The sequence below is a fragment of the Rhea americana genome, unplaced genomic scaffold (genome assembly GCF_003343005.1).
Source record: "Rhea americana isolate MKP2758 unplaced genomic scaffold, rheAme1 scaffold_218, whole genome shotgun sequence".
NCBI lineage: Eukaryota > Metazoa > Chordata > Aves > Rheiformes > Rheidae > Rhea > Rhea americana.
Window position 1 is genome coordinate 146,104 of NW_028186321.1, and position 27,438 is coordinate 173,541.

The following is a 27,438-nucleotide window of genomic DNA, read 5'->3' on the forward strand; positions in this document are numbered from 1 at the left end:
CTGTGGTGCAACTGGCTAAAATGGAAGTATCACAGAAGATAATTACTGCAGCAGCTCCTCTAGAAAAGTAAGTTACAGAGTAAGACGTTGAAGACATTTCCATGCACATTTCAATACTACAGCAAGGACAGATGTGTACATACCTAGAAACAGAAGAGTTCACAGTCAAACTGGAATCTGGATAACTACGCATAGTCTACACAAGATGTCTTATTCTTTATCTGAAGTTTGTATACTGTAGACACACTGATCAACTGCACCACTTTACAAGAGGAAAAACATGCACTTGAGAAATGAAGTCACTCAAGTATGATGAAATAGTATCTACTGTACAAAGAGGTACATCCAGATTTTATACAGGTGCACTTATTTTAGGAAATCATTTTCAGGAGAACAAATTGTTATGCACCTATATAAAGCCAGAAAATGCATGTTTCTGTTGTTTCTGTGCTCCCCCCCTTTTTTTTCTTCCCTCTCAGACAGTGCCCGAGAGTGCTTCCAAATGATTAAATTGAAATTGCTACGCATCATCTTTCCCTTCCACTGATTAAAAAAAGAAATCTGATGGAAGATGAAGATTATCATTTCCCTTGCATAATGTATAAAAATTCCACAGAGGAAACAGAACAGTAAAAGAAAAAAAAATAGCTCATTCTATTCAATTTATCACTTACGTTGTACAACCTGATCAATTCCGAAAGATTAAAAAAACATTTATAGCTGGAGTACAAGACAATTTGACCTTTTATATGCTAAAAAGGAAAACTGTTCTGATACAGCATTTAACATGATACAAGGAAAAAGAGTCAGCTGTTATTTTAAGTTACCCAAACTGATTTATTGACAATTTAAATGTGACATATTTACAGCACTCATTCTAAAATAATTTAACAATTTTCATAGATTTATAAAAGTACTGATAAATAGGAGACCCTGACAATTACCAATCACAAATATTTCCCTATGCTACCAAACTACAAAAGTAGGGTTTTGTTTTTTCTCCTCCTCGTCTTTTAAGGAGTCCCATAATGGAGCTGCTTTACCTCCACCGAATGTGTAAAATTGCCAATACCAAAATACAATAAAATGAACATGCAGTGTGAAAGCTGTACCAGAGCAAGTGATTTCAAACATTAGACTACAGTAAAAATATTTCAATGCAAAGTGTCTTCTGCACAGAATGTACTYGTGAAAAAATAAGCCTTAAAAGAGCTATTGTCATGTTTTTAATAGAAGTTAAAACTTACAAGTTCAGACATTTACAGTAACTTCCAATTCTGTGCTAGTTTTCACATGTAGCTAAAGAGTCAAACAAAAACAGTAATTTACAAATGCCACTGCCTTATGACAGTGGTTAGCTTATGGATAAAAATATTGAAGGTGCTGACAGAACTTAAGATTTTCTTATATGACAGCAATTATTCTACCCTTGGATCAACAAGTTATTATGGTAAAGCCATCCATATCTCTCAAGAAAAAAAGTCAGTCTGGAAGTTGGAGAGAAGATGAACTTGTATGATATGTAACTTAAGTTTCATTAGATGAAAAATATGTCAAAGCTGGACAATCTGAATCACAATAAGCAGCAGCATGAGACATTTGTGGGGTTTTGATTAAAGCAAACATTTTTCATGAACTATGAAAGTACACACTCCATTTAATCCAATGCTTGAAATGTAAAGGTTCTTTTCATTTGCTTTCATCACTGAAGCCCCATAAGACACTGTATACAAACAAAAAAATACTCATTTTTTTTTTTCAGAAACATATTGCACAGCTAGTAGATGCAATACCAGAACACTGGTACCCCTAGCGTAAGTTTTCTATTTTAAATAGCTGTTTTGAACTATGCTATTCAGGACAACTCCAACCAACTGTTCAAAAACATGAAGAATGGTTTGTGTACATACCTAGTCTGCAAGTGTTTCAACAATGCAAGAAAAACACAGGCACTTAAGATTATTAGTGCACAAGAAGTTATAGGCCACAATTGCATGACTACAAACAGTTCAGTACCAATAAAGACAAACAAAACAAGAAGGTCTTCCACTGATCACATATAGAAACAAGAACTGCTCACAAAGCACTGTAAGAAAATGAATCTCAAAACAGTAATCAAATGATATGTTTAGACATTTCATAAAAATAATTGCTGCAAAGCCTARTGTAACACAATATAAACCCTATTTTGTTCAAAAGATCTAAAGTGTCCAAATTCAAATGCCCAATTTCTCTCCTCTCCCCTCCAAAACACCATTACATGCAGTCCATTAAAATCTAAATGTGCAAAAAGTCATAAATCACCATCAGGAGTGCTTCAAAAATAGGCTGCTATTCAAAATATTTTAGTGGAAATTTTACAGCACCATATACTTAGAATTCCAAGGGAGTTCAGAATTCTCGTTCTGATAACGATTCATTTGACACTGTTGATCCTAAAGAACAGAAGAAACTTTTATCCATTTCCTGGCATCTGAAAATCATGGAGAGAAACAATTCTCCTAAATGCTTAAAACCTTACYGTAGTTCATAATGAAAAGAACAACACATGTTAGCAATAAATTTTCCATGATACAGGAATAATTTTAAATTTAGTTTGTCAAATTAGAGATAAACAGTTGCTAATACCTTACTTATTTGTAGAAGTACTTCTTCCTTTTTTGTCTTTGCTTTCTTCTTTTAGATCATGCAGTTTGGCCCCTCCCTAGTAAGTGATTTACTATCAGGCTTTGAGAAAACGTGGAAGGTCCACTTTTGACCCTTAGCTGGAAAGGCAATATACAAACATTACACACATACACACAWACATACACATACATACACATACATGTGTGTACATACACACATATATAAAAATCAGTGTTCCGTTTTCTTTGTTCTTTTTCCTGTAATTTTCTTTGGTTAAATGTCTGAACAAGGAAATTAGAGGACCGAACAAATGGATCATTCTCCAAACACTTCCATTCTTACACATCACTAACTGGAAGGCTTGCATCATCCAGATCCACAAGGCCAGGATCCTGTTCCTGAGTGCCATTTTTACTTTGGGGTTCCGACAAGCGCTGTTCAGTCACTTTGGAAGCTGATTCTCTTGGAGTGACAACCTGGATCTTGTAGTTCCCTGGCTTGRCCTTGGTAAAAGATTCGTGAAATCCTCGCTTCTCCAAGGCAGGGTATTTGGAGTTAAGGTTTGGGACCAAAGGGCTGCTGTGAGAGGCTGTGGAATATGGGGCGGCTGCGGCTGGGGTGGCAGAACGGAAAGCATGGTTGGATTCTGAAGAAGACTCGGAATGCTCCTGGAAAAGAAGAGCATGCATCAGATGAAGTCAATAGCATCACGTGAGAAAGACGCAATTTCAGATTTTGCTCTTGGGGGGGGGGGGAGGGAAAAAAGGACAGAAAATACACAAAGCAGAGCGTCAGTCACAGCAGTARGAGGCAGGTGCTTTCCCAAGGCAGTGTATTATTAAAAGTGAGCTCACAGCAGTATGTGACAGCAAGAATTTCTTCATTTGAAGAAATTAAGTTTCTCAAATCAAGCTCAGCAGTTCTTTAGGCTTTCAGATATAGCCTAACAGGCTGAATCTTTTTATTTTACTAATGTGTTAAGTAACCTTTTGAAGATATGTACTTTAAAGTCTGTTGAAAATGATTTTTTTTTTAAAGAGAAAAAGGTATTCAAACATATTTGCATACAATAGGCACTCACATTCAAGTACAGCAATCTACTCTTGCCTCTTCTTGGAGGGCTATTTGCATTAATTTATTCAAGAAATCAAACAAACATGGGAACCATTTTGTGCTATCAAGACTATATAACAGTTTCCAAAATTAATGGATACTCAAAAGAAACTAATCTTTCAAATTTAAAGTTATACATTTCAATTGTCAAGTTAATTTCTTACAAAAGTTTATTGTTGGTAACTAACATTCTACTGACCTTTACATAATTTTTTGTTAACTTGGAACTGTGAAAATAATTTTCCATCATTTACTTACTGATAGAAACACACTATTAGTCTACCTCAGCATGATTCAGATGTTTAAAATTCAGGCACAGAGTACCATTTCAAACATCTCAGGATATCCTGCCTGGCCTACAGCTGTACTTCCAGAATAGAAAACGTCTCAGATTCTGCATCACATCCAGCAGTTCTGTGAGGAATACGTAGGGAATATAAATCAGTATAGGACTCTTATGTTAAGTGATCTGGTCAAATGATGTGCAATGATACACTGCATACTTCACTCCACATGCATTAGGAGCCACAGCTGCTGCCACTCAAGCTATCACCAGTGTTAGTACTGGAACTAAAGGAACCTGTGAACCCATGTGTGTACACAAATCTACTAAACTTTCAAATAAATGTATTAGTAAAACCACCATCACAGATGTGTCCAAGATGCAAATATACCTCCTAAATATTTTTTTTTGTATCAGTTTTCCAGGTCTCTCTTAGCATGCTGTGACATGAATTTGTAAGTTTCATCATAATGGATTCTGTCAAACAATCTTACATTTCTTTTTTTAAACTAATATTACTGGGTGAAGTAGTTAAATATCTTTTCTTGTATTCCAATTTTGTGTTAACCGTTCACATTCCATGAAGTTTTTTGTATTATTTATAGTTCTGTATTTCATTCCTGGCTTGATATTCCCCTTTGGAACAAAAGTTTAAGAGCTTATATGATACAGTGATTTACCTACTGTTCTTATTTTTATTAGTAACTTTATGTGAACAAATAGGACAAAAGGGAAGTTTGGACAAGATTTCTATAATAAACATTTTGCTAAATTGAACCAAAGGATACTCAGATTTTACTACCCACACTGACTAATTTCACTATTAAGACACTATGCTGCTTTATTACTTTCAGGTATACTGCTTTGAACAGTGTACCAATCATATATTATAATGCTTCCACATTTGCACTAATAATTTCATGCAGAGACTTATAAGCCATGCAAGTCAGGCTACAATATTATCTTTCCAATTACCAGTTACAACGTGCATTTGTTTGTGTGCACGCATCTGTATTAGTTTGTGGGTAGCTTAATTTTGCTTTTGCAGTTTCAAAAAATGTAATGGAAATGGAAATATGAACTCTCATGCAAATTAAATTTAATATTTTCCTTTTTAAATGACATTAAATATAGATTATGCTTTAAAGTAATCATAAGTAAAAATACACGTTTTGCCATTTTAAAATTCTAGTTATTTTAAAAGTAAGAACCAACAATGCAAACCTATAAATGATATAATTTATGAGTTAGTTTTCAATAATGGTAATGGCAACAGGTAGCAATATTTAGGTTTAGAGTGCAAATTAGTCTCTAGTCCTAGCCCTCTGTTAAGAAGGCAAGATTACATGAGAGCCCACATACGTGCTGCATTCACCAGTTCTTGATGTATACCTCTGTATACAAGGATTCGACAGCCTTCTGGCCTGCCGCATCTGGAACACAGTGCAAAGCTAAGATTAGAGTAACCTATACTTGGGGAAAGAAGAGAGAAGAGAGAAAAAGAAAGAAATGATGCAGACAGTAATAGCTAAATTGCTCAGTTAGCCCCACCAAAGAAAAAAAGAAAAAAGAAAAAACCACACACACACACACAGAAAATTACCTGAATATTTTCCTACCCCCAAAAGAAACAAAATTTATGATACCAAGTTTTTATTTAAAAGTATGAGGCAGCTCTCAGCTGCAAAACAGAATTGAGAGTTTTGATCAAGTTAACAGAAATACATCAATGTACATCTGTATTAAAAAGCCAGATTCAAGTTATTAGATTTCAGATCATGGAGGTAGTGATATATTCAGCTACTAAAAAACATCTCATTAGTCAGAAAGTGAAAAACAGACCTTGCAGCATCTGAACGGAAAAATATCCCATTTGTTAAATCTGGACATACTTAGAGACACTGTGACAATATAGTAACCTTCAGCACAAAATAGAATAATTTGTGAAGAGCAGTGAATGTCTTTTATGATTTTAATATAAATATACATATGAACTGCTGGCATCCACATGCTTCACARATACCAAGATCTGTCACAGTACTTCAGTTCAGTAATTCTAGATGGCATTCATACTAAGTTTCCAACAGCAAGAGCAAATTCATGCGAGCAGGTAATTCCTTCAGAAATAACCTATTTTAAATTTGAATCTGTATCTGCATGTATAATGAACTATCAATAGTAGAGAATGGCAATTCAGTAGCAAAAGCTCCTAAAAACAGTCAAAACAGTGTCATTTTACTGTAAAACACAGCAATTAGCAAAAATACTTTGCAAGAATTAGGTTCAATTTTACTTCTAAAACTAGTAGCAGCTTAGTGGTAAAAGATCATACTGAACCAGGAAGAATTTCTCAGTTAGGACATGCATTAGTTACATGTTTAAGAAAATACAGTATATATACAGATAAGATTAAGAAAGTACTCATTTAAAAATGCAAAATATTCTCTGCCCATCCAATCCRTGTGAAAGTCCATGCAAAGATGACAGGTTACTATAGGATAGGATGGAAGACAGATGAACACAAAAAAACACTGGAATTTCATGTGTATAAACAAATATCCACTAATCACATTCTCTAAGGCTCAGAATAACATACAGAAGCTGCTGATCTTCCAGGTCCTCGCTGTGCTACAATGGCCCCAGAGATTGCTTTTATCCAACTGTGCATGTCTTCTGGACTGTCCGCCTGGATCAAATCATATGAATTTTTGTATTTAGGATTATTGTGTAACTTCTAACCTTTTTTTTTTTTTTTTACCAGTATCCTGACCATCTGCATAAATACATAATGAAAGCTTTACCCTATGTAAGGATTTGTTATTCAAAGCTATGAGGATTATATTTTTTTTCATGTAGACATTGCTTAAAAGCTTACTCTGAATYTTCTATTGTTTTATATGTATACACTTGTATACATCTGTGATAGACAGATAAAAAGCTAAAGTTGTGTCTTAGTTGTATAACACGTCAGAAGAACTGCTGTAAGACAGCTGATAACTCAGCATCTGATCTCGCTGCCGCTAGTAGATGATGCAAGTCTTTTTGATCCTACAAGAGAAACTCAGAAATTATTTCTTCCTCCAGAAATATGAGAAGCAATACTACAAGCATCACATTCTCATATGCCTAAAAAGCAAGCCTTTTTTGTGACTGGCATTATAACAGAACATTTAGAAGATAACACTGAAAGAATGCACTGAATAAAGATGTATACGGACACATATCACCAACGTATTTTCGGATAGTAACTGAAATCTGGAGTGCTGCTGTGCCTTTTAGTAGACTTTTTAACATGGTAGTTGCTAATTTGAATCTGAAAACTAAGTATAAATAAAATTTTAGTATTTCTAAAATTTTTATGTATTGAGCTGAAACTGCAGAATTTGAAGAAACAAATGCCAATGAAATCATAGTAAGTATTTGCATTTATTACAATTCATACACTACCAGTATAACTTCTCGCTATTACGTGGAAAATTTGACATACATCATCTTTTTCTGAAATATGATGAAACTGTATTCCCTCCAAAAACCACTGTACAGTTAAATACAGCTTTAAAAGTAAAATGGTTGTTCTGCTTTGCTTTGGATATGGTAATCTCTTGGTTTTGCCCAATGTTTAAAAAGAAAAAGGATTTACCTGTACGTAAAAGGTTCGAGAAGTTGTTACAATTTCAAAGAGATTGTCTCTCATCATTATATCACTGTAAATAAAACAAATATACCTAAAGAGCAAATTCAACTTTCCCACTGTATTTAAAAAAAATAGTCTAAGTAGTGCAGAAAACTAAAGCATTTGTTACCTTTGCATTCTCTACCACCCTTCAATTTTGTTGGGTTTTTTGTTTTGTAAATAAGAAGTGGAATAAGGAAAGTAGTACTTCTTACTCAGCTTAGTCTTAACACCCTTTAGTTTAATAGTAACACCATGCTACTCTCCATATAATTTTAATGAGAACAWTATAAACCAAAATTAAGTCTATGAATATTATTGATTGTTCTAGTCACATGTCTGTAAAATCTCACATTTATGTTTTTATTTATGCTAGATCTTTGCAAWGGTTTAATCCTCAGTAGTGCAGTCACTTGCTAAAGCAACAAAATATCCATGATAGCTACTACAAAAGACAATTCATTCCTTTACTGTATTTAAAATTAAAAATCTGACAAAACTGTCAGGAATTCTAAAACTGTGGTTATGATATTATAGCCACTATGGAACYCACTATTAAAGCTCACAAATACTGTTTTGAACAGCAGCAGCTGTTAAAATCCTTATGTGCCTCATGTCCAAGCCTGAGCAACAGAACTCATTGCCCATCCATACCTTCCCATTCAAATTCATAGACAGCTTTTAGTAGCTGAAAATGGAGATGAGTGACAGACTGCAAGATAAATGTTTAGAACATTCTTAAGACATACAGCTTATAACTGGACTAATTAATGTACATAGGATCATAGAACCAGGAAGGTTGGAAGGGACCTCTGGAGACCATCTAGTCCAACCTCCCTCCTCAGCTGGGTCCCCTAGAGCATGGTAGACAGGGTTGCATCCAGGCAGGCTTTGAAGATCTCCAGGGAAGGAGACTCCACAGCCTCTCTGGGCAACGTGTGCCAGGGCTCCGTCACTCACAGGGAAGAAATTCCCCCTCACGTTCAGGCAGAACTTCCTGTGCTTCCATTGCCTCTTGTCCTGTCACATGGGACAACTGAAGAGAGTTCGTCCCCGTCCCCTTGACACCCTCCCTGCASGTACTTGTACACATTGATGAGATCCCCCCTCAGTCTTCTCTTCCCCAGGCTGAAGAGGCCCAGCTCTCACAGCCGTTCCTCMTAGGGCAGGTGCTCCAGCCCTCTGATCATCTTTGTAGGCCTACGCTGGACTCTCTCCAGTAGCTCCATGTCTCTCTTGYCCTGGGGAGTCCAGGACTGGACACCCTACTCGAGATGAGGCCTCATCTCATACGTTACATTTCAGTACATACATATATTTCAGAGGAAACACTACTGGTAAAATTTCTCAAAAAGTGCCAAAATACATAGAAGAAATTTGATATACCTATGGAAATCCAAGCTTCTGTCAATAGAAAGGTCAAAGGAAGTGGTCATCATAAATATGAAATAGCATCAAAAGTTGGATTTTAGCACGGTAATATGGATGGCAAGTTTTTTCTTTTTTTCTTTTTTTTTAAATGAACTAATAAAGCACTTCACAGACAAAACTTAACTTACAAATTCACTCAGTATATTGCCACTTAGTCAAAGGGAAACAATAGGAAGAATGCATTCATCTCAACTTAAGACATTTAACAGAAGTGCTTGAGAAAGATAATGTCATCTAAAGGCTTACAGAATATTTATTAGGAGTATACGGACCCCTAAAACTTCTGCCTCAAATCAAGCAGTGGCCTGTGCTTCTCTCTGCAATTCAGGACTGCATGACACTTTCTTGTTCCACCTCGTCTAATAGATCTATATTCTACAAGAAGATTACTGCATGTTACAAGTTTGGAACACACAGTAATGCAGAATACTCAAAGTAGTTTTATGCACAAGATTACCTGTTGTCCTGTAAATAATACGCCTAAGTCAACTAAAGTTGTTAAAAAGCTCTCTAATGTTTCCAAAGAGCAGTCTAGCCAYGATAAAGCAGTGTACAAAACATTCCCAAGTAATTGCATTAGTGTTTTTCTCCTCACCTTTGTTTACATTCCTGAACTTTATGGACCTCTTTAAGTGGTATAACTCTGAGAGGTTCCTTCTCCTGACRGGGAGRAAGAAAAGAGAAAAGAAAAAAAGCAAAATTACTTCAGTAGAGTATATCTAACAAGTAGAGCACAGTCAGAAAAATCAAAGGTCAGCACTAATGATAACAGTGACACTATATAAATGAGACTTACAAGGCAGTCACTTACATAGAAGGTGATGTCAACCAAGGTTCACTTTTCTTACATATTTCATCTTATTATAACGGCTACAATCCCTGACCTCTTCCCCTAACTAGATCAGAAAACTGAATCTGGCCCCTAGAACTTATTTCAGTAGAACTGTCATTACATTCATTTACAATGAAATGCTACAATACAAGATGCTTTGTTCATTGTACTACATGACAGAGCTTTAAACAAGATCAATTGTATCTTATATTCAAGAAAAAAAAAAAACATCCCCACACAATTGTACCAAAATCTGTAAAAGAGTAAGTATTCTTAAAGTATCTGAATATTCTATTACTGTTACAAAAATGAGATGTTATAATTCTGGCAGTTTCACACAATGTTGTTACAATTCTGTCAGGTTCACATTAGGGGTGGATATTCAAGCAGAAGCGCTTTCATTTTTGCCATGATAAAATAATATCATATATAGGTTTATTTTTTAACTATCGCTAAAAAAGTCTGTGCCACCATTTTCATGTGGCTGTTCCAGGAAAAAGTTTTACTTTATCTCCAAATACGTTCTCTTTAAGAAATATTATTATGGAGTACTTCAGTTTGCTTCAGCTTGTAGACCAAAGCAAGTCTGTCAGATCTGGAGTAACTACTTTCCCTAAATAAAAATTTGCATTAATGTACTTAAGAAACTTCTGCTATTAAAGCAAATAGTGAATGTCGCCCAAATACCACAATCTTCAAATGTCAATTTTCATTTGGTGATTTGTTTCTATAGTTGAAAGCACAGATTTTAAAATTCAGTCTCAGTTATTATTCCCCTTTTCTTAGGTTCACAGATCCATTACAATAGATTTTTCAAAGTAACAGTTATCATATGTGAACTGCACGATCTTTCTTGGATTCAACACTGGCATTCAATACAGGGAAGGTAACAAAACTGAATGTTCTGGGAAAGTCATAGGCTTGTCTAGGAGACCCAAGCTCAGAAGTTACAATTTTCCTGGTCAGATGTTGCCTGCTCTTCACTACATCCCATCTGAAGATAGAGACAGTCTTCTCAAATTGAAAAGAAAGGATCCTTAAGAGAAAAGTCAGAATCTAGGAATTTTTAATTGGAAGAAGAGAGAACCTAGATGTATTTTCACAGATGCAAAATAACAGCATATGAAGATATCCAGTAAGATTTATTTGAACTACCAATGCCCAGGATGGCTATCAAGACAAACTAACTTGAAGTAAAAGCCATACTTGACTGAACATTGTAATTCTTGGGAACAGAACTCTAATGGAAATAAACCTTCCAGAATTGGAAGAAATCTGATGCTAAACTAGCTGAAATAAGGCCTCTGTGCAATAGCCTTCTTAGCCAGAAAGGCATAAGAAATGATTGCTATTGAACTTTGATCCTATCTTTGTATTACTCTTATTAGGAACAGGAGAATATTAGGGAAACAGAGACACCCCCCCCACACACACACACACACTGCTGAAAGAAATCATTCATCACCTTAAGTCTTCTGAAGAGAGCACTTTACCCTGTCTGTATTTGTGGGAGATAACCATGTGTCCACCACACTTTCACTTAAGTTGCTGCCTGATATTTTCTTCTTCTTGGTGTGCCCCACTCAGTAAAAGTTTTACTTTTTCTATGGTGTGCCCCACTCAGTAAAAGTTTTACTTTTTCTAGGACAGATTAAATGTTTCTCCAACATGTGTTTGAGACAGGGCAGATCCTAATTCTAAAACAAAAAACAACACTACACGAAACTATGATTGTAATTATGTTTGCAGCCAGGAATTCCTTAGTTAACCACTACAGTCCACAAAGACACGTTATCTCATCAGTACTGACTTCCCTGAACAGAAGAGGGATGACCCTCTTAAAAATACACACTGAGGAAGAACAAAAAAAAANACTGATTTCGGACAAATACGTGAAGCATGATCTACTTCCCCACTGTCAATAATATTAACTCAGACTTCTTTATGTACAGATTTTCTGATTTAGTAAGTGTTAGATCCCTTCTTTGGAAAAACCAGACTGCCTCCAGTACCTGCCACTTACTTTTTAAATTAAGTTTGAAGAGCCTTAACATCTAACCAAAATTGATCAAAAGGTTCAAAGGTGAAGAGTGGGGAAGGAAGAAGTTGAAACACAAAAACCAAACAGTATAAGCCTCACTTCTGAACAGCAGAACTCTTCACCTGCCTTGTTGGTTCTGGTGAAGAAAGTGTAAGGAAAGACACCACTGGAAAAACAAAAACAAATCCCCAAAACTCATACCACACACACACACAGACCATAATCCTAGCAATAAAAACCGTAAACATTCAGATTAGAGTTATGTCTCTTCAATAATGGTCAATTCTTCCTAGAAGATTAATTACATGTGAGTACCAACTAATACAAGATACTAATGAGTACAAAATATATTCCATTACCATTCCTCAGTGCCTTACTAACATATTCCCAGACTGAAATCAGAGAGCTAACATCCATCCTATTAACTTTGTTTTTTCCTTCCCTATCTTGAAAAATTATTACAATAAAGAATTAACAGTTTCAGGAGCAGCAGAGCACCTTTTTTTTAAAAAAAAATAAGTAGATATACTTCTTTACATTTAGTTCCAAGTACCTTCTGAAAGCAACCCATACTGGGAAACATACCAGTTCAGACTTGAAATAGCCTATTGTGTTTTCATCTAACTGAAAGTATCTTCTCTTCCAGTTCTTCATCTGCAAAACAGGGAAGGGGTAGAAGGGAAAGATATTACAGATGGATAGATAAAAAAAAAATCAATTATACAGTCTTGTGTGATTTAACGCAACAACTTTAACTTCTGGACAATACTATTTTCTATTTTATTAAATTTTCCCATCAACCTGTACTAAAATTGTAGCAACTAACACAAGTATCCTTTAAGAAACGTCAACAGACAGCATATTAAATATCTTTGGATTTTGTTTTTAATAAAGACATGGAACAGTATAAAAATAAGCTTAATAATTATAGATTAAGTGGATCTGGGAACTCAAAGCATGCTTATCTTGCTTAAACTGAACTGTTTGCATCTTCTYTCAGTCTACTTTGTAAGGCATGCTGTGAGTGGTTCTACTTGTGTAAGTTGGTCTTGCATGTTATACAATTCATCCTCTTACCTGCATAAAAATTAGCTTTTTCTAAATATTTCAAAGATTTAAAAAGCATGCAGACATTTGAACTTCTGTTTTAACTCAGATGGCTTAAGACAAAAATAAGTATTTCTACATAACTGTAAAAGAGCAGACTCCTTAGTTGCATGAACTAACCATAATCTAAAAATCCGTGCATAGATAACATTCTTCTTCAAAAGAGACCTTCAACAACATAAAGCTTATCCTCCGGTAATATGCATATATGTCTGCACTACTGTGCTTCATGACTTAGTTTTTAAATTTTATCTTTAACACTACTGGCAATGTTAAGGGTGGCTAAAGTTGCAGTTAATTATGAGGGKTTTTTTTTCCCCCTTTTTTTAAAGCATCTACTTTATTAGTACAAATACCATTTCAGGACCTTTGTTCTTGATGAATGAAACCCATTGATCTCAAATACTTACCACTGCTCCTTGCTTAACACAGTAGCCAGCTTTGATAATAGCATTATCTGGGGAATGTTTAGCAGTAAAATAAGGAAGGTGACTTTGCGACCGTTTCAAATAATTCCTATCACCCCCTTCACTGCACTCATTGACTTCTTCTTTCTAGATAAAAGCAGGAAAGTTCAGAAAATTCTCATTTTTTTAAAAAAGGTCAAAGAACAACTATATCGCTATTCAAGAAATAGATTCATCATCCCATGTCCACAAATCTCATTTCTCATTTGTTTAAGAGGATAAAATATTTCAATTGATTTTTAAGAGACAACTAATGAGATTATCTATAAGGGTTCTAGYTGAATATATGCAAGCTCCATTTTAAAATTATGGTAAACACTACATATTCTAGAATAATACTAACAGACACTCAAATTGAAAGCTTTACAAACCTAGAAACAAAGTACTTGAATGTTTTTATTTCAAAMTGATAATAGGACTGAAAGGTAAAATATTAGAGGTGGTTATGGAAGTAAAAAACAGTTTATAGGGCCATACAACACAGAAATCACCATACTTTCTAGTGTAATTCATGTTTTTACATGCCACTGTCATACGCAACTACGTATCTTCCTGTAACCTAATATTACTGAATCTTTGAGCATTTCTTTCCTTTGAAAGCAAATGCATACACTGAATTTGGTATACCATTTTTAAGTACCATGGTCTGCTGAAAGACCTCCTCTGCCTGCTGCAAAACAAGAGCAAGTAGCACCAATTTCCATCAATTTAACCAAAACAAGATCAATCATATTGTCTCAGATCTAAGGTCTATCTAACTGCTTTGTCAACAACAGTAACCATAAGCATACATCTAGAGAAGATACACAGCAAATATAACATTTTCCCCTCATATGTATCCATTCTCCAACTATCTTCAATTTAGAGAACTTCCTGAGCCAGATAATTTTATATATTTACTAACACTGCATGGATTCGTCTTCCATGAACGTGTCAAGCCTCCTGAACTCAGGAAAAAATTTTTTTTGTATCCATATTATCTTTTAGGAAGGAGTTCCTGTTTACTACTCCCTGAATAAAGAACTCCATCCCTTTGTTTCAGCTGGTTACCACTAGCTTTAATAGTCCACAGTTCTTGTACAGAAAGAGAGAGTTTCAGTTTATTCCATCCACTTCTCTTCACGACAATCATGATTTTATAAATCTCTATTATATTCTCCTTTATTTAATTCTTATCCGCACTGAAGAGTACCAGCCCACTCTGACTGCTCATTATGGAGATTATTCCACATGGATCCATCATCCACGTGTTCCCTCACAATTTTAACATATTGGTTTGAAGATGAGACCAAAACTGGACACAGTAATCAAGGCATGAGCAAAGACTGGATTTATACAGCTAAGTTTTCTGTTTTGCTCTCTCTTCTTTTCCTAATAATTTCTAATACTTGATTTGGTGTTTTTACTGTTACTGTGTTACTGGACATCAAGCTAATATTTCCATAACACTACCATAACCCTCACTTCTCACTTAAGTAAGAATGGTCATGCCAGAAACCGGTATTTTCTGTGCAAAACTAGGACTGCTTTTCCCCAGTAGTTCTTACTTCACATTTACTTCACTGAATTTCACTTGCTATCTTATCTGTCCAGTCTCTCCATTTAATATGACTCTTTTTCAATAGTTAATCTGCTGTCATCCTTAATACCACTAATAACATAGTATAATCAGCTAACTTCAGAGAGTCAGATACTTAAGTAATGCTTTATAGTCCTGTATAAAGGAGACAAAAATCCTCCAAGAATATCCAGTAATGATAGAAGGTACACACCAGAGTACAAGCTCTCTGAATCATATGAGAAGCTGACAGCTATATTATATGTAACTTACACTGATTTATCAAACAATAAAGCTTCTTGTATCAAAAAAATATCCAATTGTTTTGAAGGTATTACCTGGGTAGGCGTAATTATAGGAACACCACCAACAATTTCTGTCCTGTAAGACACTTGCTTCTTGGTACCTGGACTTTCAGCTTGACGATTAGCATTATCCATTTGACAGAGAGGATCAGGTTGCTTTGGTACCTGAAAGTTAGATGTAATAATTAACAAAAAGTTTTACAAAAAACAAAAACACACCCACCCACCATTGTTCAAGCATTCTTTATTTGTCTTTGGGGAATTTAAAAAGTGTTCTTTATTTGGAAAATTTTAAAAATASCTTACATGAAAATTTGTGGCAATAGCTGTTCTAGTTTTCAGAACAAAACTGGTTCTGATTAAAGCATTTCATTGGGTGATTTGAAATCTAAGATCAGTTCCCAGTTCTGCCATAAGCACTATACTCTAAGAAGTATTTCTAGTTTATAGAAGAACTAGTTATTTCTCATCTCCTTTCAGTTTTACTTACCCCAGTAATAAAATACTTCAGAATGGGAATTTCTAATGTCTATACAAGAACTAGCTTAATATGGCCACAGACTCAGTGCTACTGTATTAAAACATTTTGCAAAAATTATGTCCAACAAGTATGACATTTTCACTCACATTTCAGTATCTGGCATTAAGACCACATGTACTACRGAACGATGTAATCTTAATTTAAGATAAATAACTAAAAAGGGTGGAAGAGTTCTATTCAGGYTGCTTTGAAGGACAAGTCTTAGGTATGCATTTCAGTAGTCTTGCTAAAAGTGCAATAATAAATATTGACTATATTGCCACATTTTGAAACGCTTGTTTTTCATTTGGCAAGTAAAATACAAAGGTTAGTATTTCAAGTTGCCAAACATTTCAAGAAATACATCTGACAAAATATACAGAGCTTATGACAGTTACACAATGTAACGTTATCTATCACAAAAGCTGCTCATCCTCTGTTCTCATGTGCACACTATAAAAGTAGTTCACTCAAAAAAAATTAGCATCCTTTATTTTATTATTGAGGTATAAAGGTGAGGTTCATGGAACTACATAAAACCCAGATTGTGATGAGCAGCAAAACTTACCTCTTCATTTGCTCTGAATACTCCAAATATCATAACAGCAAAGAAAGGGAGATCCAGTGCTTTTCAAAAATTTATCAGCAAGCAGTAGGGAGAACCAGCCCTCAAAAATAGTAAGCATCCACCCACCGCTGATGCAACATATATGCTAAATTGTGTCCAAAATAATTCCAGATACCTACTTTAGCTATCACACTTGAGACAATTACTCCYATCCCCCAGAAACAACCCAAACACCACAACCATTTAATTTCCCTAATAAGTGTTTTTTATCTAAAATATTTCTCAAAAACTCTTACTGAGATCATGCAAGAAGCAAGCATCTGCGGCCTAAGAAGTCAACTAACAACTTCACTTATAATCTCTCCTACCCCAAATTTTAAATTGTAAATTTTAATGACTTTAGCAAGAAAGGATCAAGAGTCTTGCACCAATATACTCTAACTGCAGCCTACTGGATATTTATATAGGACACTTAAACTCCTTCAGGAAGAAGGGAAACTCAAGTTCTCTTACACTATTAGTTACCATGCAAGACTGTGGTACATTCAAAACTGGAAGTCAGACACTGGTCTAGACAAAAACAGCAGCTACTATACAGTCACCTATGATACTAGCCCCCACACCAAAGGCTGCCACCCCTTTTTTTTCTTCCTGTGCTCCCAAAAGCAAATCACACCATAGGACAACTGTCCCCTGCTCAAGTGAAGCTGGCACTCAGCAGCCTGCACAGCTGAGGTATCAGGCTCCTTCTCTCATATTTTCCATCGCATTAAACTCATGCAACGGCCAGTTTCACCAGTACAGGTAAAAGGCAATTCTATTCACAGTCAAGCCTGCAGCCTAAGGATACGACATTCTTTTAGCAGGCAGGGACCCATTCAAGAGGAGAGACCTGTATCTACAACTTTCTGGGCAAGTGCTTTAGTCATCACAAACTCTTACTTAAAAATAATACATACCAAACCCACAGCCATCTTCTCTTATGAAGAAATTTTCAAAAACTACCTATAAACAGCTACACCCTTTGCTAAACTGCACAGGGTCATAGCTACATTTAAATAATTAACACTCAGTATTACAATGCAATGTAGCTTAGAGAGTTAAAAACTATTTCAAGTAATGTTCACATGGAAAGTTACAATCTTAATTGTTTGATTAAATCACTAGCCATATTCAATAATCTCAGACCAGACTGGGAGTTCAAATGTTTGTTCTTCCAAAGACAAAAGATGCTAATGATTTCATTGACTATTTAGAATGCAAATTTAACATATGATAACCGACCTTCAGACTAAACTCCAATTTGATGCAATTAATTTTTTATTCACTGTCACTTCAACTGGAAACAATTAAGTAACAGCAGAAGCCTGGTTGTGTGCCCTCCTCAAAAATGAGCAGTAAGGAGGCTGGGTTGTTATTTTTCATTCTTATTGTTAAAGGCTTTATAATTCCAAAGAAAGGACTACAACAAAACAACRTAAAAATCATGGAAACATCACTTCCCCAGATAATCTAAAAGTGAAGAAAAATAATGGTAACCAATAGGAATACACTGTGCTCAGTACCCTTTTGCCCTTTGCAAGGGCATACTTTCAAAACAGCTCATGTCATCACTTCCCTGAAATTGCAGAGGAAAAAAAAAACATAGTTTCTGCCTCATGAAAAGACTGAGGTAATAAGAGTGTTTTCTATAACATGTTAGCAACCTGTTATAGAACAAAACAAAACAAAAAATAATTTAACACAGAAGAATGTATTCATTAGTTTATTGTTTTTATTTAAAGTAACATCCAGACRAAGAAACAAGTGAGAGCCTTTGGAGCACGGCACCATTTGTTTCTTCATTCTTTTAGCAATACTTTGAAAGCATTGCTAAATAAAAATCTAAACTACTTACTGTGATTTTGGTAGCTTTGTTCAGAACATTTACCCATTCCACTAGGTCTTGCTGATCATTGGCTTGTAGAAAATATTTTCTCATCCCTGCATTCATAACTGTTAAAAAAAATTATGAGAATTTGGCAACACTGAAATTTGACAAACTTAAACACCATCATAAGATGACTTGATTTCAGATTGCTAGAAAATTCAGTGCAAGTGTTTAAGCTCTACACTGCTTGTTTTTTTGGAAGTCATCTTAAGACAGCTTGACAGGCTTGCAAAGAAAGTACATACTTAGTTAATCCTCACTCCCCCCCCCCCAAAATCTGGCAGCAGCTAGAATACCTTCACCCAAAAGAGATGAACATATTTCTACACAAGAGTAAAAATAACGTCTAGGTCTCTCACAAATTTTAAGAACGTATTTTGAAATTAGCTTTAAGGTAAATAGTGACTAAAATCTCTCCAGAACTTTGATGCATTATAAGCAAAGACTGAACAGATTTTTCTACTCCGCCTATAACAGCTCTTCAAATCATTGTTAATAGCAAATATATGCTAGCAACTGATACTTTACTTTTTCCACTAAGTAGATAGATTGAAGCAAGCRTTTTTAGATGCACATATTAATTCACAGCACACAGAGCTATATAAAGAGTTGATAAAGTTACAAGAAATTCAGGTATTTAACTAAAAAGACACTCCAAAAAGTACCGAGTATGCTCTGATAAATCAGAAATATTATAACCTTTAAGTTAACATCTGTGACCAGTAAGGCTTCTTAAACCTGACCCAGTGACACAAAGCAACCATGTAACTGATGAGGGCAAGCATCTGGAAATGTTCATACAGTAGAGGAATTTGTAGATGACACTGAATTGACACACAAGGTACTAGTCCAGAATCACACCTGTATGTAAAGTTCCAGAGATTACCAAATGCTCCACTAGCCCCAATCCAGTGTAAAGTAGACTACTAGACTACTTTGTCCAGGGCCAAAATCATGAACTGCAACGTTTCACAGGCGTGTAAGTTAGTCTCATGTACATCTGCAAAGTCCAGCAGAGCTGCCTTCTCTGGGCCTGTACTACAGCTTGGCAAGTATACCTCAACCAACAGGGAATGACTGTCAGACCCTTCAGGCATTTTCAGCAACTTCAACTGAGATAAAATCCTTACATAAATGCATTCATAAAGGTTGGTTATTCATAAATAGTGGCTGGTTCTAGTCTTTACATGAACTTTTGTGAATGCCAATAGCTTGCTACAAATTTCTAGGATTATGGTAAGTTCTAGACAAATGACTCAATGAATTTAAAACTCATAAAAGCCCTTCTATTATTATAATATGTTTAAATATCAATAACTAGAAAGTAYCCCAAGCAAATTATTTTTCATCATTGCAGCACTAGGCTGAAATTTTTAGATGATCTCTGGCAGGCGTGACAGTATTTTTAGATTAAGCAAATCAACTCATTTATCAGCAATACAGATTAAAGTAGTTAATTACTTGCCTGCATAGCTCACAGGCATGCCAAGTCTCTGACAACACTGATTACTTCTAGTTAGCTTATTACTGCCTCAAAAATATCAAATACCTTATCTCATCTACTCTTCAATAAATTGCAATACGAAAAAAGCCATAACACCACCTTGTGAGAAGCCAACATTTCTCTCTTACTGGGTAGGAAACAGAATAAAAACTATTTTTTAAAAARTTCACTATCAGTCGTATGAAGTAATAGAATTTAAGAACATATCTTTGCTTCAGAGTTCTGAAGAACTTACTTCACATGAAAGTTGCATACAAGAACTTACCAAAACAGAATTCTGCCTTTGGTCTTAGTTTAGTTGCATCGCTAACCTAATAGAAAAAATAAGATTTATAAATATTGCTATGTGTACAAGATATAAATCATACATCATAATTTTTCTTCTTTCAGGTGGCTTGAATTTGAACATTAGTAGCATAGCAAGTGTGTGTGTAAAAAAAAAAAGAGAGAAAAATACTATATAAAGTTCAGTTCAAGATTTACTATCTATAACAAGATGAATACCTAATACCATATGCTTCTATTCCTTAAATTTAAGGACTTAAGGATTCATTACCTTCCTAGTATGGGGAAAGTCTCTCATGAAATGCTGAAACCAGAAAACTTAGTTCTTCCACTTGCACTTTGAAAACTGAAGTCCAAATGGAATTAAACAAAAACAAAAAAACAAGAATACTTTGTACTTCCAGACCTCAGTTTTAGGTTGGTTATTTGTATAAAAAGAATAGCCACTTTTCTGAAGTATACTTCACACATTTYCTAAAGTGTTGCCAATCTGGGGGACTGGGAGCTGAATGCTGTTCTGTGAGAGGCATTGCTATCTTTACATTATACAGCAAGGTTGGAGGAGACAGGAAAGCAGTCTCATCTCACAACCTTTTTTGTGGCAGAAACCAAAGATTCATAATCTGTTACAAGTAGTAGTAGTAGCAGTTCAACTATGGAAAATTAGACAAGCAGTAAATATGTGGGAAATGAGAGGCAACTCATGAATCCTGCTTTACAYGGGACAGGCTGGGCATGAATATATTGTCTAGTACAGCTAGCAATCCTGCAGTCTTGCTTCAGCCCACAACTGAACGTTTAGTTTACTCAATGCCCTAAATACCAGCATAACCACAATGTCACTGTCTAATGAAGTCTCAGTACAAGAGGCACTTTTTAGCTGCCTTCAAGTGGCATCCAGGTGCACATGCACAGGTGGCCACCTTTGCTCCTGTTAAAAGTGAGATACAAGGCTTTAGATTTCTTAAGGAGATGATTAAGACTTGGGGCAAATTAAACAGAAGGACAGAGAAAGCTAGAAGTATATAAGCCAGTCTCCACAGGTATCACTGATACTTCTTACAAGAAGAATACGTATAGATACATAAATGGAATGGAAGGTAGGAGACTGAGTATGGCAACAAGAAAAAGTGTACGATAAAGATGAGAAAAGAGCAGAAAGGCAAGAGGTCAGTTGCTTTTCTCCTCTTTATTTGTTAATGCGATCTCTAACACCAATTTAACCATAAAGATGATTAAATTCTTAGCTCTCCATTTTCTTTCAAACTTATTTGGAAATAAATGTACAGAGTGCAATGATATTTTCCATTTTCTTTGTACAGTCTATTAAAGTCCTTATCATCTGCAAACTACTATACCCAGTTACTTAGCCTCCACTTTCTAACTGGTCTGTCTTTTCATTAAGACTACTGGAATATCAAACATTCATATTTTAAAATAAATTGAAGAGTAATGAAACATACAGTTCAGAAATATTAGTTCTATTGCATTCAAGTAAAAATAGCTACCACTTCAACTTATAAAACAAATCTAAACAACATAATAAATAGTTTATTTTTATTTTACCCTGGCACTAGTGACGTTTTTAATATTCCTCCAAAATTTAGGAGTAGCAGACAGGCAACAAACTTCCCATACATGACATAATAAGAAGCTCTGAAAATTGTTAACCGAAGTTGTGGTTTTCTTAAGTGGCCTTTGGTCATTATTACCAGATTTTAGCAACAAGAGCCTTACATATTAGCTTACCTTTGAAATATAAGTAAGTTTAATGACTCCAACAGGTGGAGATCCAGAGGGAAGATTCTAAAACAAATCACAGTATTACAAAGTGAAACTAGGTTATCCTCAATATCAATGTACATGTCAAAAACAAAGTCAACTCTACAAACAGAAAGAAAATCCTACATGCTTTTATAGACAATATACAATGTATGCTTGTAACAGGATYTAAACTACTTGTTTATTAGAGACATCTGTTAATTAAAACCGTAAAGACTGCTAGAAACAATACCAATAGTAATTGTTTCAGAGGTTTACGTATTTTACTAGAGGAAGACTGATTCTTGCAGGTCTGCATCCAGGAAATCTGGAAAGAATACTTTTTCCTTAACAGATGTTGGCTTCTTAGGTATTTTGGCCAAGGGAGGCAGAAAGGACAAGTGACATTTACCCATTGGTCAGATACTTTTAAGGCTGTCTCACTTATTTTCCAAAACACATTTTTAAAAAAATCATAGTCTTATAATTTAAGAGCAAAAGTTATTGCAGGGAAAGAGCATAATACTTCCTAAAGTTGCAGTTAAGCCTAAATATCCTTACAGTCCACACAGGAGCCATTCATTGTTTTTACATCCATGTATAGCACACAAGCCTAACAGTAATGCTAGTTGCATTACTATTCATAATCAGCTAGAAATACAACAATTTAATGTGTACTACGTAGCAGCATAAAACAGTGAAGTTTTTATGAACTGTTTCAGATGAAACAGTCTTTATAAATTTACTCCTTTAAATAGATCATTGTTTTCCACGCACTTTTTCCATTACTTGTCCTTTCAAAGTGGTTCTTTAAGTTGTAGCATCATTCTTTCTTCTCTTACATACCTCAATTAGATTACGTCTATATTTAAAAATAAATCTTAATAATGACAAATATCCTAAGCTACATCCATATAATTAACTCCAACAACTTCCAAGCTCTTACTACACGATACTCTTGGAGCTTGTTATTCATCTAGGAGACAAATTAAATATCACTTCTCTATATATTTTTGCTTCACTGGAGAAAGTAGGAAACAGTGCTTTCTTCTTCTTCCTACAGCAGATATTCCTGGAGACCACAAGGATGATATCACATCTGGCTGCTGATCCTTTTCTCAGCTAAAGTGCTCTTACATTGCTCTCTACTCTTCTCCTACCACCCCTAGGTCTTCAGTAACCTTTTTAACGGGGTTCTTCTCTTCCAATGAGAAAAAAAGTCAGTTCATGTGACAACCGATTCATGTTCTGTACAGCCTTATGACTTCTACATTGCAAAGAGGAGCCTAATTCTATCCACAATGTCAGAAAGAGACAATAAATTGGTTTTTATTCCTTTCATATATGAAAGCTAAGCAGTAAGTTAGATTTGCTATAGGCTGGTGACACAAACTTGGAAAAAAAAGTCTTCCTAGTCTGTCTAAATAAATAAATTTAAGCTTCAGTTTATTAGATGATTTTGATTTCAGTATACACCAGTTTTTAATCCATATTTTAGGGTAATAATCATGCATGTTAATGGTGGACTTAAACATCATTCCTTTGAACAGCTGAACTTATTTTCACAGAGGCAAATACAGCACATYTATCCATGAAAGAACACAATGAGGTTCTGCAGCAGAAGAGCAACATCCCACAGATTCAATCACATCAAAAGCTGCATCACTCTAAGGACCAAGTATGGCCTCCACACAAGGGCTCTGTAGAGCTCTGTAGTTCTTTAAAAATACATAGTGCAAGAGTAACAGGCTTCAGCTCTCCATCCTTTACAAGGCACTCTCCTTTATGCATGAACTAACATTAATGAAAAATAAAAAAAAACTTGAAATAAAAACTCTAAAACTGTAAACTGAAAGTACCACCAGTCTTAAAACTTCTGAAAAACTGAGATTTTCACACTTCAAGCTTTTTACCCACATGGTTTGGACATATCACAAGAAGAAAGGAAGAAGAGTACTTCACTCGCTGAGATCACACATTTGAAATTTCTTATTTTCAGAAATTTTTCTTTTTTCTCCCCAGAAAGAGCTTCTGAATGCTTTAATCATAAGTCACATTCACTGATCTACATATCATTTTGTAATTTTTATTTGTTCCTTTGAAAGGAAAGATTTCAACAGCATTTTAAATCTAGTTTTCCTGGCATAACGGTATATGAATATTCTTCTGGCATACAGTAGTCAGGTGACCTAGATGCTATGCTTTCACTTTGTCAGTATCAAAACCTCAGGCAATTATTTATTTTCTCCTACACTAGAAAACATATTGATACTGTGTATATTGTAAAAATAACTTTGATATAAGGATGCTCTCCAACATGATGGGTTTAAGTTTTCCTCATTCATATACCATTCAGGTTGTATTAAAATTGCAAGCATCATGAGAATTGCTTTTTGATGACTTACTCTGTGAGGTAAAGTAACACGAAACAATCAACTGACCCAAGTAGCATAAAGGAAACTACATAATTCCACACAAGGTTAAAGTTGAATTAAGAGATCTGTGTACTGAAACTAGCGGGTGATTCAGGCTCATCTGGTTATATGATATAGTAGTACGTATTGTTTGCAAGAACCTGCAACGTAAGTTCGAGGTACTAAATGGAAAACAAAATAAATATGGCCAGGTCTTTTATGTCAATGCTTGGGTTCAGATACTGGCAATTTATTGATCCTAGAGTCGTTTTTAAATGTTTTACTACTACTGGAAAAGTATTTTCCAGTTTTACTGGTAAGTGGAAAAGTATTAAGCAAAAATACAAATTATACTCTTTATAGAAAGGACTGCACATATTAGTAAAGGAGAATGATTTACAGTGATTTCACTTATATAACTATAACATTTTTTTAAAGCTTCTTGATCCATAAAACTAATACAAAAACCAATTTCCAGGTATTTAATGGGTTTACTTAAGAAGAAAGTTGAAGTTCTTAGAAGCTAAAAAACTATTGCCAAGAACATCTCACCTGTGGGTTATCCATGTACCACACCAGACTATCTTCTCGTGTGTCCAGAATGAAGTACCGCCGCAGAAACTTCCCACTGTTCTCATTTTCTTCAATATCTAGGAAACCACAAATGCGATTCTGACGATCCACATAAGGCATTTCTGACCCTGAACATTACACTGCAGAACAGAAAGCATGAAAATTAACCAAAATTTCCTGCTATTAATTTTAAAGCTGTTCTGTACCTAAATGCTACATTTTGAATAGTTTCAACTAGCAGCTTGAACTACATTTACTACAGAAGAGTAAATGAAGCTGAATGTTTCCCCCATCACTACTAAACTGTTAGACACTTTAGAATTATTTCTTTGMAACATATTTAGGGTATCTGATACCCTAAATGCAATGATAAAAGTAGTAAATATTAGTAGAAAAACAAAACTATTAGTTTTAGCAAGATCAGCAGAAAATAAACAAAAATTCTCTTTCACAACTTGCACAAAATGTAGATAATGCTAGGCTTATACATCTTATTTTGAACATTGCCTTTCATGGTCAAGAAAGGATCTTTGTCAGCAGCTCTGTCTGACAAGATTTTTCAAATTCTGCTTAAGCACGTTCAACGGAAATACTTTTAGAAACAATTCTGCTCCAAAAAGAACTTCAGGTCTAACAACAGTAAAACCACACATTTTTATCATCCTTACACATTAAATAAATATCAAATTGCATGCACAGCAAGTGACAGATTAAATGCACTTATTAGTCCAAAATTTAATCTTTAATGTTGATGTGTTCTACTAAGCTTTTTGTTTAAGGAAATTGTACTGCTGACCACCTGGCTCCCATATTGCCCACTGCACCTTTCCCTGCTCCTCCTTACCAGTGGTTATTGCATTATTTTTTGCTTCCTTTTATCTTAAGGGACAGTTGTTTTACCTTAAAAGTCAGCTCATAACACCAGAAGCAGATTTCCACATTAATTTAAAAATGTCAGTAAAACAATATTTAAAGCAATAAAAAGCAAGCTGATGCAAATCTTTATTGGAGCAGGACAGAAACAATTCAGTCTTCTTTACATTTCATTACAAAACTCAGAGATATTATCTACCCCAAAATATTATTAATGTCAGACACAGAAGGTTTAAGCACTTTAGACTCTTATCATAAGTTTCCAGCATGCATTATGTAATGTCAAAACTTCATTTTAAAATTTATTGAAATTGTCTGCCTTTACTATTTTCTTGCTTAATGTTACCTGATGGTAACGGTGCTTTATATATGTGTGTGTGTCTTTATATATATAAAATAGGCAAATACCTGATGACTAGCTGTATCTACATAGTGAGGCAACATAACAAAAGATGATGTACTGCTAAATACATTTTAAATTGTTTATTTGAGGGGGGGGAGAATCAGATATACATATATGTAGATATATGCATATATCTACAACCACCTGTTATTTTTTAATCACTAATTCCTCAAGATTACTGTTCAAACCTAGCTTCTKCCACTTCGAGAAACAGTTTATTAGCATCATTCCAACATCCTACTAGAAAACATTCTAGCAACCAACTTTGAGTCAGTTAATTCAGCCTGTAATTACTAACCTTTTTGGTGCCCAACACCAATTAATTTACTGATGCCAGTTCAAGTCTCTGGTATCCTGCGTTTGGCATTAGGGTCACATCTAGCAAATTTAATTCAGCAATAATTATTTACAGAAAGCTGAAGAGACTGCAATATCATACCGATAAACTGTTACAAGAAATCAGGTCTTTTTAAATATAAAGAGTTAAATTCTAAGTTTATATGCAGTTTATATGCATTTTAATGCATATTTAATRCATATATAGTCTTTAATTAAAAAATATATTCATTTAACAAGGTTAAACTTCTGTTTGAGATACAAGATTTTCCATATAGCTGAAATGATACTCAATGTGTATAAACTGTTCATTAAACAGGTGACCGATCCATTCTTTTCCGCCACAAAAGGCAAAGGAATCTGCATATTTAAGGTACGCAGTGATGGTTTAGAACTTTGAAGGCATAGGTTTGATCTTCAGTAAAGCAACCAAATTTATTAAGGTAATCTAGATTTCCTTACTGCGTTCCTCAACTTAATTATCACAAGTACAAGACGTTACAACTGAGTTATGGTTATAACTAACAGTAAAAACACACTTGAGCACTCTTAAGACAATGTCATAACTGTTACTAACATTTATTAGTAATTCAGACTCTGGTTCGTGGTTCATTCTCTAAATATAAATGTAGCTAGGGGCAAGCTTAAAGGTGTTTGTTCCCTAAGCYATACCTCTAAACTGGCAGAGCACGCACGCTTTAATTTAAATAAGAAAAACCAACAACACTGTCATTAACCAGTATTGTTCTAAATCATCCCATGTGGTCCCTCAACAAAATATACAGAACTTCCTGGACACAATTTCAGCTTAACATTAAGAGTATGTAAAACCT

General features: G+C 34.8%; 1 protein-coding gene across 4 annotated transcripts in view; it reads right to left on the bottom strand.

Moving 5' to 3' along the window:
- Window positions 1-813: 813 nt before the first annotated feature.
- Window positions 814-27,438, bottom strand: part of PLEKHA1 (pleckstrin homology domain containing A1) — a 38,699-nt gene continuing 12,074 nt past the window's right edge. Inside the window, exons 2-13 of one of the 4 annotated variants that reach the window (XM_085305245.1) lie at window positions 24,973-25,133; window positions 21,995-22,051; window positions 20,226-20,271; window positions 18,424-18,521; window positions 15,472-15,603; window positions 13,519-13,662; window positions 12,587-12,655; window positions 9,724-9,788; window positions 7,665-7,728; window positions 6,621-6,710; window positions 5,417-5,491; window positions 814-3,296 (exon numbers count right to left, since the gene is read on the bottom strand). In XM_085305245.1, the coding sequence (XP_085161371.1) occupies window positions 2,967-3,296; window positions 5,417-5,491; window positions 6,621-6,710; window positions 7,665-7,728; window positions 9,724-9,788; window positions 12,587-12,655; window positions 13,519-13,662; window positions 15,472-15,603; window positions 18,424-18,521; window positions 20,226-20,271; window positions 21,995-22,051; window positions 24,973-25,113 (1,311 nt within the window). In that variant the 5' untranslated portion in view covers window positions 25,114-25,133 and the 3' untranslated portion in view covers window positions 814-2,966. Of the gene's footprint in view, window positions 3,297-5,386; window positions 5,492-6,620; window positions 6,711-7,664; window positions 7,729-9,723; window positions 9,789-12,586; window positions 12,656-13,518; window positions 13,663-15,471; window positions 15,604-18,423; window positions 18,522-20,225; window positions 20,272-21,994; window positions 22,052-24,972; window positions 25,134-27,438 lie in introns of all 4 variants that reach the window. The other 3 variants (XM_085305244.1, XM_085305243.1, XM_085305242.1) reach the window with 3 other exon arrangements.